At 38.7% G+C, this 17,147-nt stretch overlaps 1 protein-coding gene across 2 annotated transcripts; it reads right to left on the bottom strand.

The window, feature by feature from the left end:
* Positions 1-1,246: 1,246 nt before the first annotated feature.
* On the bottom strand, positions 1,247-14,428 carry LOC132983667 (hemicentin-1-like). Of its 2 annotated transcripts, none has more exons than XM_061050092.1 (6): positions 14,100-14,428; positions 13,642-13,953; positions 7,295-7,588; positions 6,950-7,049; positions 3,025-3,124; positions 1,247-2,937 (listed from the first exon to the last, which is right to left on the bottom strand). In XM_061050092.1, exons 1-6 carry the CDS (start codon positions 14,182-14,184, stop codon positions 2,515-2,517), a joined length of 1,314 nt encoding a protein of 437 aa, XP_060906075.1. In that variant the 5' UTR covers positions 14,185-14,428; the 3' UTR covers positions 1,247-2,514. The 2 variants fall into 2 exon arrangements, with proteins under 2 accessions (XP_060906075.1, XP_060906076.1); XM_061050093.1 differs by having other exon boundaries at positions 7,301-7,588.
* Positions 14,429-17,147: the final 2,719 nt, after the last annotated feature.

Here is a 17,147-nt window from a genome sequence, read left to right as displayed (position 1 = left end):
AAGCACTCCAATCAGGTTTTAGAGAAAACCACAGCACTGAACAGCTCTTTTAAAAGTTCTTAATGATTTGTTTTTAGCAGCAGACAATGGGGACTCAGCGCCGCATTTTAGACGGTTGACCACAAAATAATTATCACCAGGCTTAAAGACTGGGTTGGGATCCAGGCTAAATATGCTCAATTCATACTCGGAAAACGGAAGTTTTAAAGTATGCCTAGGATATAGCTTTTCTCCCTCTGCTGCCCTCACCTGTGGGGTTCCTCAGGGCTCAGTTTTAGCACCTCTTTTTTGTTTTTCCCTGTCCATGCTGCCACTAGTCTCCCTAATAAGGAAGCACGGTTTATCCTTCCACTGGTTTGCAGATGACATGTAAATATATATCCCTCTCAAAAGCAATAACCCCCACTCCCTGCAAATACTACTCGAAAGACTGGATGGCACAAAACGTTTTAATACTAAATGAGCAAAAAAATTAGGTAGTTCTGTTTGGCCCCCCTGACTCCAACCAGCTTTATCTGTAAAACACTTGGCCCACTGTCATCTTATGTAAAACCCTCTTCATGTGTGTATATATATTTTATTGTCTTTCTTTGAAGCTGCTGTTGTTTTTACACCTTGTAAATAAAGCACATTGGTTAGTTGAGGCTGTTTTTAAACGTGCAAACTTGACTTGCCTTTGAATTATCATAATGAAAATTGTAGCAATGTGGATAAAGTGATGAAATATGAGAATATGATACATTGTTAAGATGCAGAAGATGTATTGTGATTCGTCGGCCATTCTGCAAAACGATCTGTGACAATCTCACCTGTGAAACTTTAAATTCGATGTACCCTTAGTTCACAAAAAAGGCAATAAAATATCCATGCTACTTAGTCAAATAGCATAAAAAACTAAGAGCTCTCTCATATAAGACATGCCTTAGGCATCAGTATATGAGTAAATATCAATGCTGAAAAAGTCAGCAAACATGCACATCAGTTATTTAGGTGCTGAGTCGAAAAAGTCTCTAGATATTCCCTGTCAGGCTCGAAACAATTTTATTTCATGTACTTATAACAAATAAATTAGTATATATTTGGGAGTCATAGTGTTGTGAGTCTTTGTGCATCATAAAACTCTTCTATTTTTTATTTTTGCGCAGTAAATGCGTATATTGTAAAGTAACAGCCAAAGATAGAAAGAGGAATCTAGAGTGAAAAAGAAGCGATGACTTGCATCAAACAGATCAGACTCGAGTCAAACCTTGGTTACTGGGACATTTATTTATTTATTTACACAAGCTCCTCATTAGTCATTTCCTTAGTAACATCTATTCTTCCTAAATTCACACAAAATTAACAACTGAGACCCCGAATTAACTTTTTTTTTTGTTATTATTGGTTAAAAAAAAGTGGAAATTTGAATAATTGTATTCATTAATAAACAAAACCTGTCACTAGCTTAAAGAACATAAACATTAAGGCACTCTAAATTCTAACTTTTTTAACAAGGCTTTGTACCTGGCAGAATGTTGGTTTGCTTTCCTATTTCCTGTTACACTTGTGTTATATGCTATGTGGTAGTCTTGGCAATGGTATGAAGACACACAATTTGAAGATAGCTGAAAGATGTTGCTAAGGGGCTTTCAAAAGCTTCACTTGATTTGGTTGACATATAGAGCATTGTGTTGATTCCCTGCCTGAACTAACGCAACACTGAATTTCTATTGCTGATTTAAGAACTTTTGATATTGTTTTGCTCTCTTGAATGTATATTTTCTTTTTTCTTGTTTATTTTCCATTAAAAAAATATATGGCCTTCAAATAAAATCTTAGATGTTTTTTCCACACCGAACTTGATTGACGATTTTAACTTGATTTTCATTTAAAATGTGCCTCTGTTTTGTGCTCACAGTTTGGTTAATTCCTTGCATTGAGACCAAGGACAACTAGTCATTCTTCATCACCCTGCAGGTTATGGGTCTGCAGTAGTTGCTGTAAATTCATTGAGGATGAAATGCCTTCAGTGTTGACACAACTTGTAAAAAAATAACTGCAGCTAGCCAGCATAAGAGAACTGAAGTCACTATGTTTCTTCGTTTTAGTTTCAGGCAGGGAATGGAGTCACGCTCGACTATCATGCCAGAGTTTCGGTAACAGCTGATCTCACACAAGCCTCAAGCTGATTTGCTTCAAAGCATTCTATTAGCCAAAAGTTCTTATGCCGCTTATTTAAACTGCTCTAGCCTGCCTACTCTTTGCTGCTCCCTCTGCAAGCCACATTTGCAGCCCTCCTCCACCCCAGCTCCTCCTTTTATGCTGCAATGACTTGCATCAATCAATGTCATGCTTGTCATTGATGCCTGCTCTGTTTGGCTTTGCTGCTTATCTCTGCCTAAAGTTTTCCTTGTATGCATTCAACTTAAGAACGTGGAAGGTCAGGGAGATCCCAAAACAGAGCCATACCGCCGAATATAAATAATTGCAATGAAGTACATTTTCTTGACAAAGTGGTCCTGACTGAACTGTAAGCTATGTCTGCATCACACTCTTTTCTCTAAATTTAACCCGGGCATATTCACATTCAGAGTCCTTCTTCACATTTCTAGGCTTCACTTCGTCGTATAGATTTAACATCTCTACTGCATTGCTCACAAAATTCAATGCTCCCTCTAAGCGCTTCTCCTCCAGATAGGAGCGACCTGACTGATTTGTGTCCCCAGAGCTTCCTCCCTCCTTCTCGCCTTTGCTCCTCCAAGTCACACTAGTGTAAATCACATCTTTGCTTTCCTCGTTTTTCTTCTCTGAACTTGTACTGGCATCTTCTGTGTTGTTTCGGCTTGAGCTTGGGAAGTTGGTGCTGATTGGCTCAGAGGTAGTTGCAGGTTGGGTAACACCTGGTTTCTTCAGCTCATAGGTGTTGACATAAATGTCCTCATCTGTTTTGTTGGGTTCCTACAATTGAAAATAAAATGTTGGTTGCTTATTGTGCTTATTTAGGTCACATTAAGTAGAAAACTGCTGGATTCCAAGATAAAGTACCTCATTTCCTTCTCCACTTGGTAGAAGTTGGCTCATAGCAACTGTGCTGGCGTTACCTGACCCCTGACTCTTAAGCAGGTTGTGTTGAGTCCTCTGAGCCCTGAAAAAAACAGCATAGTATAAACCTACAAGAATATACTGTAAACAGTTTTGTTATTCCCACTGGTAGTTTAAAGTTGAGAAAAAATTCAGAAAACTAAATTGAGTTGTTTTAACATGTCTCACAGCTCTCGAAACACAGGATCACAGCGTCTGCAGGAATTTTTTTTGTCATAATGTTGTGCCAAGTGTGGCTAGCATTCGCAGTGCTAGCACTGCCAGCCTCCATGCAGGTTAAAGGGGCTATTTGTAACTTTCAAAAATACTGCGTTTGTAGCGATACCGTTTAAAGTTTATAAATGTGGCCTATAAAACTGAATCTCCACTATATAAAAAAAAAACATCACTGGCCCGACCATTGTAATCACTGGCCCAGGAACTTTACTTTTAATTCGAAAAATAACAGTCACCAATTTACTCTTGAACCATTGTGATGCAAAAGTCAATTACAACTTTTATTTAATTAATTGAGCTCTAATTCTAGAAAATAAAAATATTGTTATATTGTTAATAATGTTTATTCACCATGCTGGTAACTGTAAGAGTCTACTTAATCTGATATTAATATGAGGCTGTGATAGAGCTGGAATTCTTCTGATCACCTTTCTCTCCTTCTTTCTTCTCTGTGAGAAACTCTTCATCCTTAGATCTTTAGCTCAGCTTTTGTCGGGATATGATGATTTTAAAACCGTTTTACCAAACGTGTGTTTTAGTAGAGAAAACCTGCGCTAAAATCTGTGTGCGAGTGTACAATTCGAGTGTAGCTAGCGCGCTCGCGGAAGTTACAGCAGTGAAGCCGCCAGCTGAACGTGCAATCAGCTGGCCCAGACTCTGTCAATCATTCATCCGGGCCAGCGGGCCAGTTATAATGTCGAGCCCTGCGATATGTGCCCTTTTTTTGGAAGTAATTTGGCCTCGCTCACGTCTTTCTGTTTCTCCTCCGTGTTAGCCGCTTACAAGAGCTAGGCTACTCAGGGGCAACAAGCGGTGCTGCAGAAATGTCGCTGAGCAACGAAATATCGCGAGAAAACTTCTAAGTAGTTTAAAAAATAAAATCGATGTTCCCTTTTCCATATCAAGCATTAATTAAATATCGATCGAATCGAGCTTCACGATATATCGCCCAGCACTAGCTGAGAGCAGGAGTGTGTGTGATGAGTTTGTCCGTCTATGAGAGCTCTTAGGGCGGATAGAAGTGTGTGGAAGGCGGCCTCTGGCTGTGGAGGTGAAGACCGGGAGTGTGTGATGAGTTTGTACTGTTGCTCTCTGTAAGCGGAGCGGAGTGAGGAGGACGTTGAGAACGTGCATAAAATGTCACTTCCTGGAGTTTTCGCGGAAAATACGACCCGGGGAAACTTTTTATACAGGCAACACAGATAGACAGTGAACATCTACTTTTTCACATCAGTTAACCGTTCGCTTATTAATGGCCGATAAAAAATGATTTATACCTGTAAAAAGTTACATACAGCCCCTTTAACTTCCACATGCCTGTGCTTTTTACACTTTGCTCTGGTCAAGATACGCCACTTTAACACGAGATAGCCTACATACAACTTTTATTCAATTTTCAAAATACAGTCAATCCTCTCTGCGCTATGAGATGCCGTTTGTCTACTCTGCTGGTTTACATCTAGGTAGTGGAGAATTAGTCTTTAACTGGAGCTCTAACTTTGGCTGGTGTTGGGCAGCATTTCAGAAACAACATTCTTATGTTTGCATGTACAACGGTCACAGTACAGGACATACTCTGTAAATCAACTTTTTTGCTGCAACATACTAGAGCAAAACTTACCGTACAAATATTGATCGCCTAATCTGTGACACATACGCATTTTGACTTAGATTGTTAGACCACCGCTGTCCTCAATGAATTGAACATACCTTTGACTGACGGTTGCCTTTAGATAAGCACAAAACATGAATATTACCAATAACAATTAATTTTATTGTTGTTATTATTAACTGGTTAATGGAGTTAATACACACTTACTATGTCATTCCCTTGTTCAACATAATTCTTATATAATTGTACCCATGTGTTGCTCATGCTTATATAACAGACGTTTGTAAATACATTGAGGAGCTAATAATTAGCCAGCTATTGGCTGTGTACTGTCCCCCTGCTGCAGCTGAACGAATGGGAAGTTTAGGGGAATCACTGCTATATAACAGCTGCAGCTCAGGAGAAAGCAGAGTTGTGGTGGTTTGACACTAAAGTGTGTTGAATTATCTCGCATGCTACGTTAGTCCGTTTATCTTAATGCAAGGCTACTCCCAATAAAGGGAGAGAAAAATCAGTAACTTGTGGGTACTTGACTGAACCCAGCGTCTTTTTCAGAGCGTTTAGTGTTTATTCAGCAGCTCTGGGTTCTAACACAGACCAGCTCAGCAGCAGCCTGTGCAGTTCAGCAAGGTGTTGATATGAGCAGTCAATCATACACTAGATTTTTCAGGATTTTCCCAGGTAACAAAGGAATGAGGCTTGTCAGCTGATGATTATAGAGAAAGGGAATTTGTAGACACAAATGGTCTGGATGTTGCAGCTGAGTGTTTGATAGTGGAAAAAAAAGATGAATTGCATTCAAATCAAAGACTGACCGACTTGATGTATATTATTTTTCTTAACTATTACTTATGATATTCTTATCTCTTTTCTATTGTATGATTCCACTTAAATTGAGCTTGAATAAGTAAAGAAAATTGCAATAATTAATGGCATAGAATCACAACATTTTGTTGTAATTCTCACACGTTTTTGTTTCAAGATATAATGTAGAATGTGGTTGCTAACGTTTACATTAAAATATGTAGATAAATTAAATATTGACTAAACCCATGTTTTATATATTTTATTGTTGAGTAATTGCATTATTTCTAATATTTCCAACAGTTATCAAAGCCAGAGAAATACGTAATTTTATCGTTTTTTATGTTTTTATTTTTCAGATTGCTGAGGGTGGAAGAAGTAAGGTGCAGGACTACTTCACAAAGGAAATGAGCATGTTGTATTTGATACTTTCAACTTAAGTTTGATATTTAGTTTTATATAGTTTCTTATATTTTTTAACTTCCAAGTAAAGTGTAGTGTTTCAGTGCACTGTTGTTATTCTGGCCAATAAAGGCTTTTGTTCAACATAAAAAAATGATTGTCTTCATTATATATCTTTTCCAAAAGTGTTTGAAAGCTGTGTTTGAAGGATCCATGCAAAAAATGTGTGTATATCTATGTATCTTTAAAGATCAAAGATAGATTGGCCAATATATATCGGTATCAGATTTCTTTTCTCCCTTACATCGGTATTGGATCCAAAAATCCCATATCAGTCGGGCCCTAGATAGTACCTAAAAGTACCAAAAGCTTTAAATACCTACAGACCTTCAGTCATATTTAATCCCAAAGTTGCCATGAGCAAAATAGAAAAGGAGATCAGTGGTACATCGTAAAATCACAGGTCGGACATTTCTCCAGTCCTTTTGGCGTCTCATAAAGCTGCATGGAGTCATGGTTATGTCTCACAAACAGACGCAGAGCAGAGGACACTATAAATAACACAAACACATTGGCAACATTTTCGATCCACAACATTTGACTGAAATTGTGGGCCTCAATTGAAAAATAAAAATACCCTGGATAAGACTTGGTCTGCTCATAATACAAAAAAATACTTAAAATGTCAAAGATTTTAAATTGAAGACCAGAGGAACACCATATAGAATCTGTATCTTCACTCAAATAAAGAATATAAAAATCCCAGTAGGAGGTTTTTAAACATTTTGCATAGTGGTATTCTGTACGGTTTGGTTTGATTTGCTGTTACCCTACCTGATAACAAAGAGTAGAGCACATACTAGCACTAGTAGTGCACATATTACCACTAGGAAGGCGACAATGGTGGCGATGAAGACTGGCGAAATCACACTATCTGAAACATACAAAGGACAATATGGGATTATGGTTCAAGCTCCGCTTCAGACGAAATTATTATTTTAGTAAATTCGGACATAATGTAATAATAATTCATTTTTCACATATTAAAGCTTTCCAGAGGACGTTTTCTTCATCACTTACCCATTCATGAAGCTTTATTGGCAATACTTAGTAATTATGAGAACAAATTGTGAAATGTGCCGCTTACCAATAAAAGTTATACTCAGTTCAGAGACAAACCTTGACTTTCTGCAGATGGTGGAAGGCTGTAGAAAAGAAATCGCTGAGAAGCAGATCCCAGAGAGTTTGAACTGCGACAAAGTACAGTGAAGTGATCCTTCCATTGGGCTTGACTCATGGTGATGAAGCTCCCGCCTGTGCCATAACTGACTGCAAACTCTTCTGAGTGATTGACAGCTAACCCATCCAAACTCCATTGTAAAGTGGGAGGAGGATTTCCCGTAGACTCACAGGAACAGTTGACCTGGTTTGCAGTTTTGGTGCAATCAGATGAGGACATGATCTGTGGAGCATCTGTAATGGATGTAGGGAAGAGAGACAAGTAGAGAGTCAAGTAAAGCCATGCTGTATCAAATTTGCAAAAGTAAAAGATAAGGCTTATGGCTGTAAAAAAAAAAAAAAAAAGTTGACCAGCTTTGAGTGTCCAAGTGTATGAGGCAAAGAAAAATTCTAGTTCCTCCATGTCAATCGGTTTTCATTCTGGGCCTGTGTCCACAGAGGGTGCTTTTAACACTGGCAGCGCCTATTTTCAATATAAAACCAATGTAGTTCAGTGTTTTCAGCACTCAGCGTCATACGTTTCTTGAGCCTGCATTCACTCAGCTCTCAGCTGAAAACAATTCCACTTATGGAACAGCACTACGCTCTTCTATGTCACATCTCCATCAGCGACCTATGGCGTTTTATCCCAGCCAATAAAATTGCGCCCGCACATGAGAGCCGTGCAACTCAAACAGCCACACGCATATTATTTTTGCAAGCGCTTGCACAGCATTCTCGCGCAGAATTTATGTGCTCGCGCGAGCAATATTGTATCCTGCAAGGAGAAAACCATGCTTTGAACACGAGCAAAATCTCACCCTGAGCACGTAACTACAGTGCTCTCTCGGATTTTTCTTTTCGCGCTCAAAGCATGGTTTTGTCCTCTCAGGATACAATATTGCTCGCGCAAGCAATTTCATTTGAATGATTGTAATTTTACTTGATATGCACATTCTTACTAAGCAGACCATTTTAAGGGTAAAGTTAACATTTGCTCGTCTCTAATTTAATTATAGAACCTCATATTATAACACAGTGTTTCCCCTACCATTCAGGTCGTTCGGGGTGGATTACCCAAAGTGATCTCCCACCACCCTAAAAGAAATGCACTAAATACTTTATCTATGTATATTATCCATCCATCCATTATCTATAACGCTTTTCTCCCTTTATTTACAACAAAGGTAATCCTCTACAAAAGAAAGTTTTTATGGATTTGAAGTTTCCAATCAAAGGAAATTAAAGATAAACAAAGAGATTTTCATACATTTTGAAAAATTTAACTGATGAATGACATCTACAATGTATATCTATTTGTCTTGTGGTTGATTGAAAACTTCCCAGTTCATTTTCAGCCTTGCAGAAAAACGGGCCTCTTTTTCGAGAAGCTTTGATGTTTAAAACATGTCCAGTCTCCATGAAAGTCTCCTCGACTCCATCAGCTCTGTACCAGGTGTAGTTCTTTACAGCTGGGTTGGCATTAGCACTGCAAGTCATTGTCACATTTGTGTTGGGCCACGCAGGCTTAGGACAGTCAAACAATGGACTTGGGTCTGCACTTCATTTGAGTTATTCACTGAGATCACAAAGAGGCCTAAAAGGACTCTTAATCCCAGAATCCCCTGCGGTACTTCACACCTATGCGTGAAATAAGGGGGGAACGGAACCTCTCTCTCCTCATTGGAGGGGACCTGAGGTAGACCCCCCATGGAGCAGGCCAGGCTACAAAGCTCCAAGACTTCCATTGTTCTCTCTCTTTCCACGCGCTGACTTCAAGAGTTCGGAGACCCAAGCTCACCTCCTGTTTCCTGCAACAATCTTCCTTTGTTTTAAGTTTTGGCGCGCAGGTAATCCGCGGCCGGCAGTGTTCCAAATCCCGAGCTCGGCTTGTCCATAGAACGCATCTCAGTTTCTCGGAGAGCGTCAGACTATCACAGATTATCAGAAAGTTAACGGTCTTATTCCGTCCTGTAACAAAAGGACATCAACGGACATCTTTCCACTCGACGGAGAACCAACGAAGCCACTCTTGCTGTAAGGGACCCTCGCCGCCATCAGACGCCTCTGCACCAGGACGGACAGAAGATCTGTTTGATCGCCGGACTCCTTTTTCCCTTCACCAATCGCGGGCAAAGCGATTCACAAGTGAGGCTTAAGTAGGTCTGGGCAGAATTAGCTTTAGAGAGTGTTTTTAACAATTGTTTGATTGAAGCAGAAACTGTAATTTTTATCTTTGTTGGACTGTCGCGTCCTGAGTTTTACCTGTTTAAAACTCTTGTTGTTTCCGTTTCGGACTGCTGCGTCCTATATCTGTTTAGCGTAACAGCGTTATAACCGGGTATTACTCTTCTGATCAGAAAGGCCAGTGTAAGCCGTATTAACTTGAATTCGGCCATTGGTTTGTTTCTGTGAATTAAGGGAATTACTCTGAGTGGTGGCGCGGAAGTCGGACTGTGATCCGGCCTCTTCAGGCACGCATTTCTCTCCACCTCTACGCTCCTCTTTTATCCTCTTTTCTTCCCCTTTGACTAACAGACACACACACATATTCTCGGGTAGACGTACATCTGGAGACTAACTCCACCGCGCCATTACACACATAGGCTACACAAACACAGAGATCTATACACTCGCAGCCATTCAGACGCCTCAGACACACAGATCGTCAGGCAATCCTTGATGACATTGCCCCTTTCAGAATAAATCGAGCCAAACAAAACGCTCTTCCCTTGCTTAATAACTATACAAGACATTCAACTAAATGTGTATGTTTTCTTGCTAGGCTCTGGGCCTTCCAAATCTCCACCAATGCCCACTTGTTAGCTGCAGGATCATCAGCTGGGGTCTACCGCTCGTAGATGATTTGCACCTTAACCCAAAACATCTCCAGTTGAGTTCTTGTTCAATTTTAATCCTCCTGGACTTGAGCTCTGCTTTTAATACGAAAGACTATGATATCCTCCTGAATTTCCTGAAAGAGTACAATGGCATTAAAAACACTGCTCTGTACTGGTTTCAATCTTATTTATCTGGCAGATCATTCTGTTTCTGTGATACAATTTTCCTCATCCCCTTTCCACCTCACATTTGGTGTTCCCCAAGGGTCAATTCTCAGTCTATTATTTGCTCTGGTAATGGGCACCTCTGGGAAATGGCGTCTTCATTAAAATGTTCAATATGTTCAAATGCACTGCAAACCCAAAGTTTCCCCCACAACTGATTTAAAAAACGAGGTGGGTCTTCTAGCTTTGCTGTGTACCATATTACTCTTTCTTTTTTCTTGTGTTTTCTTGTGTCTGCTACTTCCTTTTGTCTGTTAAGAAAAAAAACAATAGCTTATAGTCTGGAGCATTACTGGAAAGTGGATTAGGGTGTGAATACTGCCATGAGCCTTTTTTCTCCACTCAGTCGTCTTTGTCTTATCACTGCATGTACTGAACCATGAGGTGGAACAAATACCATTTCAGGCCTTATAACCATCATAAAATCCAAACTGGTGAGTAATGAGAAAATTCACTCCGCTTACAGTGTGAGTCGATAAAGACAATAACTAATCAGAACAAAATATATTTTGAGAGAGTGGTGAGGACAGCGGAAAAGATCATTAAGACTCCACTTCCTCCCATCCAGGAGATTGCAAAAATCCGCTACCTGACCAGGGCTCAGAAAATCAGCAGAGACACCTCCCACCCCCACCAAGGACTGTTTTCGCTGCTGGACTCTGGAAAGAGGTTCCGCAGCCTCCGAAGCAGAACTTCCAGGTTCTGTAACAGCTTCTTCCCACATACCATAAGACTTTTGAACAAAAAAAAAAAAAAAAATCCCTCCATTCCCCCTCAAACCCCCACATAGGACTACCTCACTGGATGTAAAATACAATATAACATACATCACAAACGTGCAATATATTTATCTGTATAGAAATTTTATACATAGCTTTTCTTTTTATATCTATTTATATCTGCACCTTGTTTTTCTATGTGAATACTTGCTGCTGTTTTTATCCTGCACTAACGAGTCAAATGCAACAAAATTTTGTTCTTATCTGCACTGAAAGTACAAGTTTGAATGACAATAAAGAAAGTCTAAGTCTAACATGTCCATTTCTGCTGTCACAATGAACATTATAATACGGGGTGTGTATGGGACTTCTGGTTCTTTTTTCTTCTGCATCAGTTCCATTTTTTGAAAACCAGAGGTTGCTGCGTGATATCATCTTGAGTCCCATGCTTATAAGAATGCCATTGTTTGTTTGCAGTGCATCTGACAAAACAGCTTATTTAAAGATTCAGTATGAATCTAGAATATTTTGGGGGTACCTGATGGATTAGATTTTTTGAGGTAATTTTTGTGTTGCCTTAGGGTAGCCTTGACCATATTTGCTCCAGCAGTGCATTGTTGTGCAACTCAATGCTGAAAAGCGTCAAATCCTCTGTGTAGTTGCTTTAAACATCTGTACAAACTAAAGATGTTCATTATTAACAAAGATTATTTACATTCCTGCTGCACAAAAGAAGCCTGACCTACCGGCATTTATGCAGATGTTTCAAACGATACCTACACTGAACATCTATCTGTGTGTTGTTCGATCTTCCACTTCCCTCTTCATTTGCTGCACGGCAGAAAAAAGGTCCTCTCTCCCTAGAAGCTTTGATGTTTAAAACACGTCCAGTCCCCATGAAAGTCTCCTGGCCTCCATCAGCTCTGTACCAGGTGTAGTTCTTTACAGCTGGGTTGGCAGTAGCACTGCAAGTCAGTGTCACATTTTTGTCTTCTTGCACTGGACCAGAGGGACTGACTGACACTGTGGTCCCTTTGGGTGAATCTGAAAAGAGAGAAAGAGAAAGAGAAAAAATAAAGTTATATTTTTTGAATATGTAGTTTATTTGTGATGAGGGATAGAGAATGTTATGCCTTTATTCTGAACAAGCCCTGCTAAACATCAATAGAAACAGCTAGTAGGACCAGCGTTGGGCTGTAACGTATCACTAGTAACGCGTTAAGTGTAACGAATTACTAGTGAAATTCCAGTAATAATATTACAGTTACCCACACAAAAAAAAACTTGTTAATACATTACTGTTGTTGTTATTACCCCACTTCAGATTTATGCAACAAACCCCAGATTCATTTCATTGCGCACCTCAGACAAGCCGGAAGGTAGCGAGCTTCATGGTTGCCAGATATGTGGTTTTCCCGCAGATTTGGGCTTCTTTTTAGGAGCCGCCGAGGGTTGTATTTTTTGGCCATTGGGCTTGTTTTGTCATTTGTTGTCACACATACCTGGCAACCCTGGCTAACTTGAAAGATGGAAGCATACATTTTTACATTCAGCGGCTGGAAATATTCCCATTACTTAAGTTTTGTCGACAGGAAAGATGACAAGAACATCATTGTCAGATGTAAATTGTGTCCCAGGACCAGGACTCTTTATACTGCAAAAAACAGGACTTCAAAACTCCTTAAGCACGACGACAACACAACAACATGAAGCTTGCGTAAATAAACCCCACCAATGAGCTGCAGAGGATAGCTGTTATGGAGTTAGATCAGTCTCAATATTCACAAATGCACACAGAAGGATTCATAAATATATTTCATTCTATATAAATGTAAAACAAATCCACAAATAAAAAAATAACATTCACAAATGTATTTCTGATTCACACACAAATATTTATAGTTTTGTATACATAGACTAATAGAAACAAATATATAAACTGTTCAGTCTGCATTTACAAACTGTTTGTCATTTGTGAACCTCACTGCATTCTTAATTTGTTTTTTAAATTGATATTAAAGTCCAGTGTTACATTCATTTATAATCAGATACAACTGTGACCTTTAACCCTGTGATGAAAACACTGAGTGTCAAATGATTTGTTGACGTCTTTGTGAAAAACATGCAGATTGTTTTCTTTATGTTTAAGTATTGACAGGAGTTATTAAACCACTGTGTGATATTAGTCATCACTGCTGTTAGCTTACGTGCAGCTTGCTGGTTTGTTGTTGCATGTTCAAAAATTATAGTATCATCAGCGTACATTAGGATGTCTGTCCTAATAGCATTCATTTATTAGATCATTTATGTAGAGGTTAAACAACAAACCCTGTTCATACAATGAATACATCTACAATCAAACATCTGAGTGGAGAGAAAAGAAGGTTATCACACATGGCAGTATGCACACCCCAGGTGACGGCCATGCTCGTAACTGTTTGCTAAATGATTACAAAACAACAAACAAAGAAGAAGAAGCATGTATTTTATGTAATCAATTTAATCACAAGACACTCATACTCACATGTAATGTCAGCTGTTAAACTGGTTTTCACAGATGACTCAGTGCTGCCATCTTGTTTTCTGTAGACAGCAGTACAGGAGATTTCCTGTCCGTGATGGAGGTGTGATGCGTTGAAGTTCAGCACAGAGATCTTGACTTTAGTTTTGTCCTGATTCTCCTGCAGGGTCTCCTGACCTTCACCCAGGCCGGGGCTCCATGTCAGATTTGGAGGAAGAGACAGACAGGGAGCTGGAGCAGAGCAATTCAAACTCACTGAGGTTCCCTCCTTCACCTTCAGTGTGGGCGGAGTCAGAGTCGGTCTGGGTGGATCATCTGTTCAGAAGGTTCATAAACATGTATAAACAGTTATTTCTCTCTACTATCAAAGGTTTGATTTATCTTTATTTTGAAGTAATCAATGATAAGGTCAGAGAACTACTACATGACTGAACTGTAAGTACATTTAATTTGAAACCTACCTGTGACTGAAATGGTCACGCCATCAAAATTGTATTTCAGAATGCCACATTCCAATCTAACAAAATACAGTTTGTTGTTTTGCATGTCATTCAGGGTTGTGGTGCAGTCTTTTTTTGTTAGGTCACCAATCAATTGTCCTTTCTGTTGTGGATTACTGCTATCAAACACAGCAGGTCCATTAGTACTTTCTTTCCATAATGCTTTACATGTGTTATCTAAGTTGACATTATATTGATCATCTACGTCAAAGGAGCAGGGGATTGTCACACAGGATCCCTTCAGAACCTCTATAGTATTTGGTATAATGCTCTCAAACTTTCCACACAGGGCACCTGAAACACAAGAAACAAATCATTATTACAATTATACATTTACAATACAATCCTTATTCATATTGAGTTTATAATGTCTATATTACTAAAATCATTGACAGGGATAGAGGTTTCAAATGAGCCGCGGCTAGAAACCTGATTGCATGTTATCTACTTTGTATTTATATGAAGCAATGTTCATTGCACGTGTCTCTGTTAAATAAACAAACAAATAAATAAATGAAGTCATGATACATTTTATTGTTGGCTCTATTTCTAAAAACCTAAAATAATCTTCATGTAAAACTCAAAGGATTCATCATTTTCACACAGCTTTTTTACATTAAAGTTGTGAATTTAACACCAAATCTCTACATTATGATATCAAGAAAGCAGAACACATTAGTAGCTAATTTCTTTGATAAATATAAGTGAGCATCTCACCTTGCAGCAGACAGCCAGTGAGGAGGAGAGTCAGAGCTGCAGCCATCTTTGTGTTTCAGAAGAGGCAGAAAGTCTGGAGAGAATACATGTAGATTTATAGTTTAGTGTATTTCGCTACAAGTAAACTTAGATTTCATTTTGAGGCTGTTGTTGAATGTGATCTTTGCAGAAGTTGCAGATGGAGAAATATCTTGAAATGTTTAAATCTTCATCAATGTGGAAAAGGTTGGATCCAGAGTTTAGTTAACTAAATTGATCCCAACAAAACTAAAAGACTTCAAGGTGTGCAGCTTCTCATTTGAAGGTTTAAATTGAAATCTTTTTGCATTTCATTCAATTCATGTAAAGATGCTCATTATTAAAACGTAGAAGATGAAATGATAATAAAATAAAAAACAGGAAGTTTGACTGCCTGCCTCAAGGAAAAGAGACAAATGTTGTGTTTTTTCTTTTGTTTCTTTCTTTGTTTACAACCTCTTTAAGGAAACTATTTGATCAGTAATAATGCCCAGAAGAAAAACTGCATGAGAGCTTTAAAATGTTCAAAACTTGATCAAAGTGAAAGTTTTTTTTCTTTCCCCTGTAACAAAGTTTGTTTGATCAAACTTCAGAAAAATGCACTTAAAAAGTAACCTTTATGATATTAAACATGTTTATTTGTTATATCTCCTGAAAAAGTATAAAGTTATTTAAAAGTGATATAAAAGTTTTATAAACTTACGTTTTTGTCAGGTCTTTTTGAGCAGAGAGGTGAAGGATGTTTAGAGAAGTGAAGTTCCTCATCATTTGGCAGCCTTTCCAAACAACAGCATTTAAAATTTGTCTTGAAAATGAGGAAGTCAAAAAAAAGTGAACATTCATGTTCACATGAAATGCTCAGTACATTTCATGTGAATAGTTTTCATACAGTGTCACATCTTTCCTTACCTTTCATTTACTATTGATAAAAAACATCTGTACAAATTATTTGTATCTTTAGACCTCAAAAAAACATTGTCATCATGGGGATGTAAGCATTTGATTAAAATGCAAAAACCAATGAAAAGCCTGTACTTCCTAATCATGAAGCAATGAAATAAGCAGGCTACTCTATAGAATACATTTCTAATAACACAATTCTCAATCTCTTATCAATTACCATAAAAACCTGATGTATAAGACACACACCCTTTTTTTTAGATCCAAAAAGTTGGCTGCATCTATACATTGGTGCAACCAATATACCAGTATAAAATGCTGACACACGCTGGGTCATTACTGCGGTTGCAGCAGCCATCATCACACACTGCGTGCGACCTGACGATTAAAAATACATCCGCATTCATTCTGTAGCCAGATCTGATTGCATGCTGTGCTGGGTGAGAAGGTGACACAAACCACAGCTTTTCTCCCTCACGAGGTCATGATCCTGCATGCACAGAAAACAGTGGTATATTGTTTCATAAATAAACCTTGTTGAGTGCTCTTTTGATTGAAATAATTCTATATTAAAGTCAAAAAGTGACCAGCGGAGTCGTGCAGAGAGCTTGCAAGCTAGGAGTCTGTGCCTCACAACTTTCACTGCAGCCTGAGAGCTCAACTACCGTACTGTAACTAGTAGGAGTGCAAACTCCAAAAAGTGAAAACAGACTGAACTAAAAGAGCGACACAGCTGAACACAAACTGCACGTTGTAGACTTCACTGAACACAATAGAAATGGTCAGGCCGTAAAACTTTTTTTCTCTCTCAGAGACCTTCAAAAACATGCGATTTATATTCTGGATTTTATAGTATGACAAAAAGTACTTTCATTCTTACTCAAAGTCAGCAATTTTTTTTTGTTCAAGTGAAACTGAAAGACAATATATATATAAAAATATTAAAAGGTGTTTTCACATTAGGCACGATTATTTTGTACCATGCCCGACACGACTGCTCTCCCCTCCCTCTCCCCCGCTGGTCTATGTTCACATTTTTAACATTGTTCCAATGCCCGACCATGAGCACTGAGCAACATTTAGCAAAGTCACAGTGGCATGGAAAATCATTCTTTAGGAGGCAGAAACCTCCAACAGAACCTGACTCATGTTAAATAGCCATCTGACGAAACTTTGTTGGGCTTGGAAAGGGCCTGGGCAAAATCGTGTTCCACATAAACCATGCAGTAAATACTGCAAGGTTGCCAAGCCAGTGTTTGATTTCCCCAAACATCCCCATCTTCTTTTGCTGAAGGTCAAGTGCTCTGTTTATTGATTTGCAGCAGTGAAAGAGCTTAGTATGTGTTTGAGGAAGATTGAACAGGTGCCTGCTAC

The sequence above is a fragment of the Labrus mixtus genome, chromosome 11, assembly GCF_963584025.1.
Source record: "Labrus mixtus chromosome 11, fLabMix1.1, whole genome shotgun sequence".
NCBI classification, from domain to species: Eukaryota; Metazoa; Chordata; class Actinopteri; order Labriformes; family Labridae; genus Labrus; species Labrus mixtus.
The sequence above is the reverse complement of the archived record's forward strand: the minus strand, read 5'-3'. Positions and strand labels throughout refer to the sequence as shown.

Coding starts and splice junctions, on each gene's coding strand:
- LOC132983667 (XM_061050092.1), bottom strand. CDS start 14,184: ATGCAAAACAACAAACTGTATTTTGTTAGATTGGAATGTGGCATTCTG. Junction 7,050..7,294: donor ACCATCTGCAGAAAGTCAAG/GTTTGTCTCTGA, acceptor TGTATGTTTCAG/ATAGTGTGATTTCGCCAGTC. Junction 2,938..3,024: donor CAAGTGGAGAAGGAAATGAG/GTACTTTATCTT, acceptor TTTCAATTGTAG/GAACCCAACAAAACAGATGA.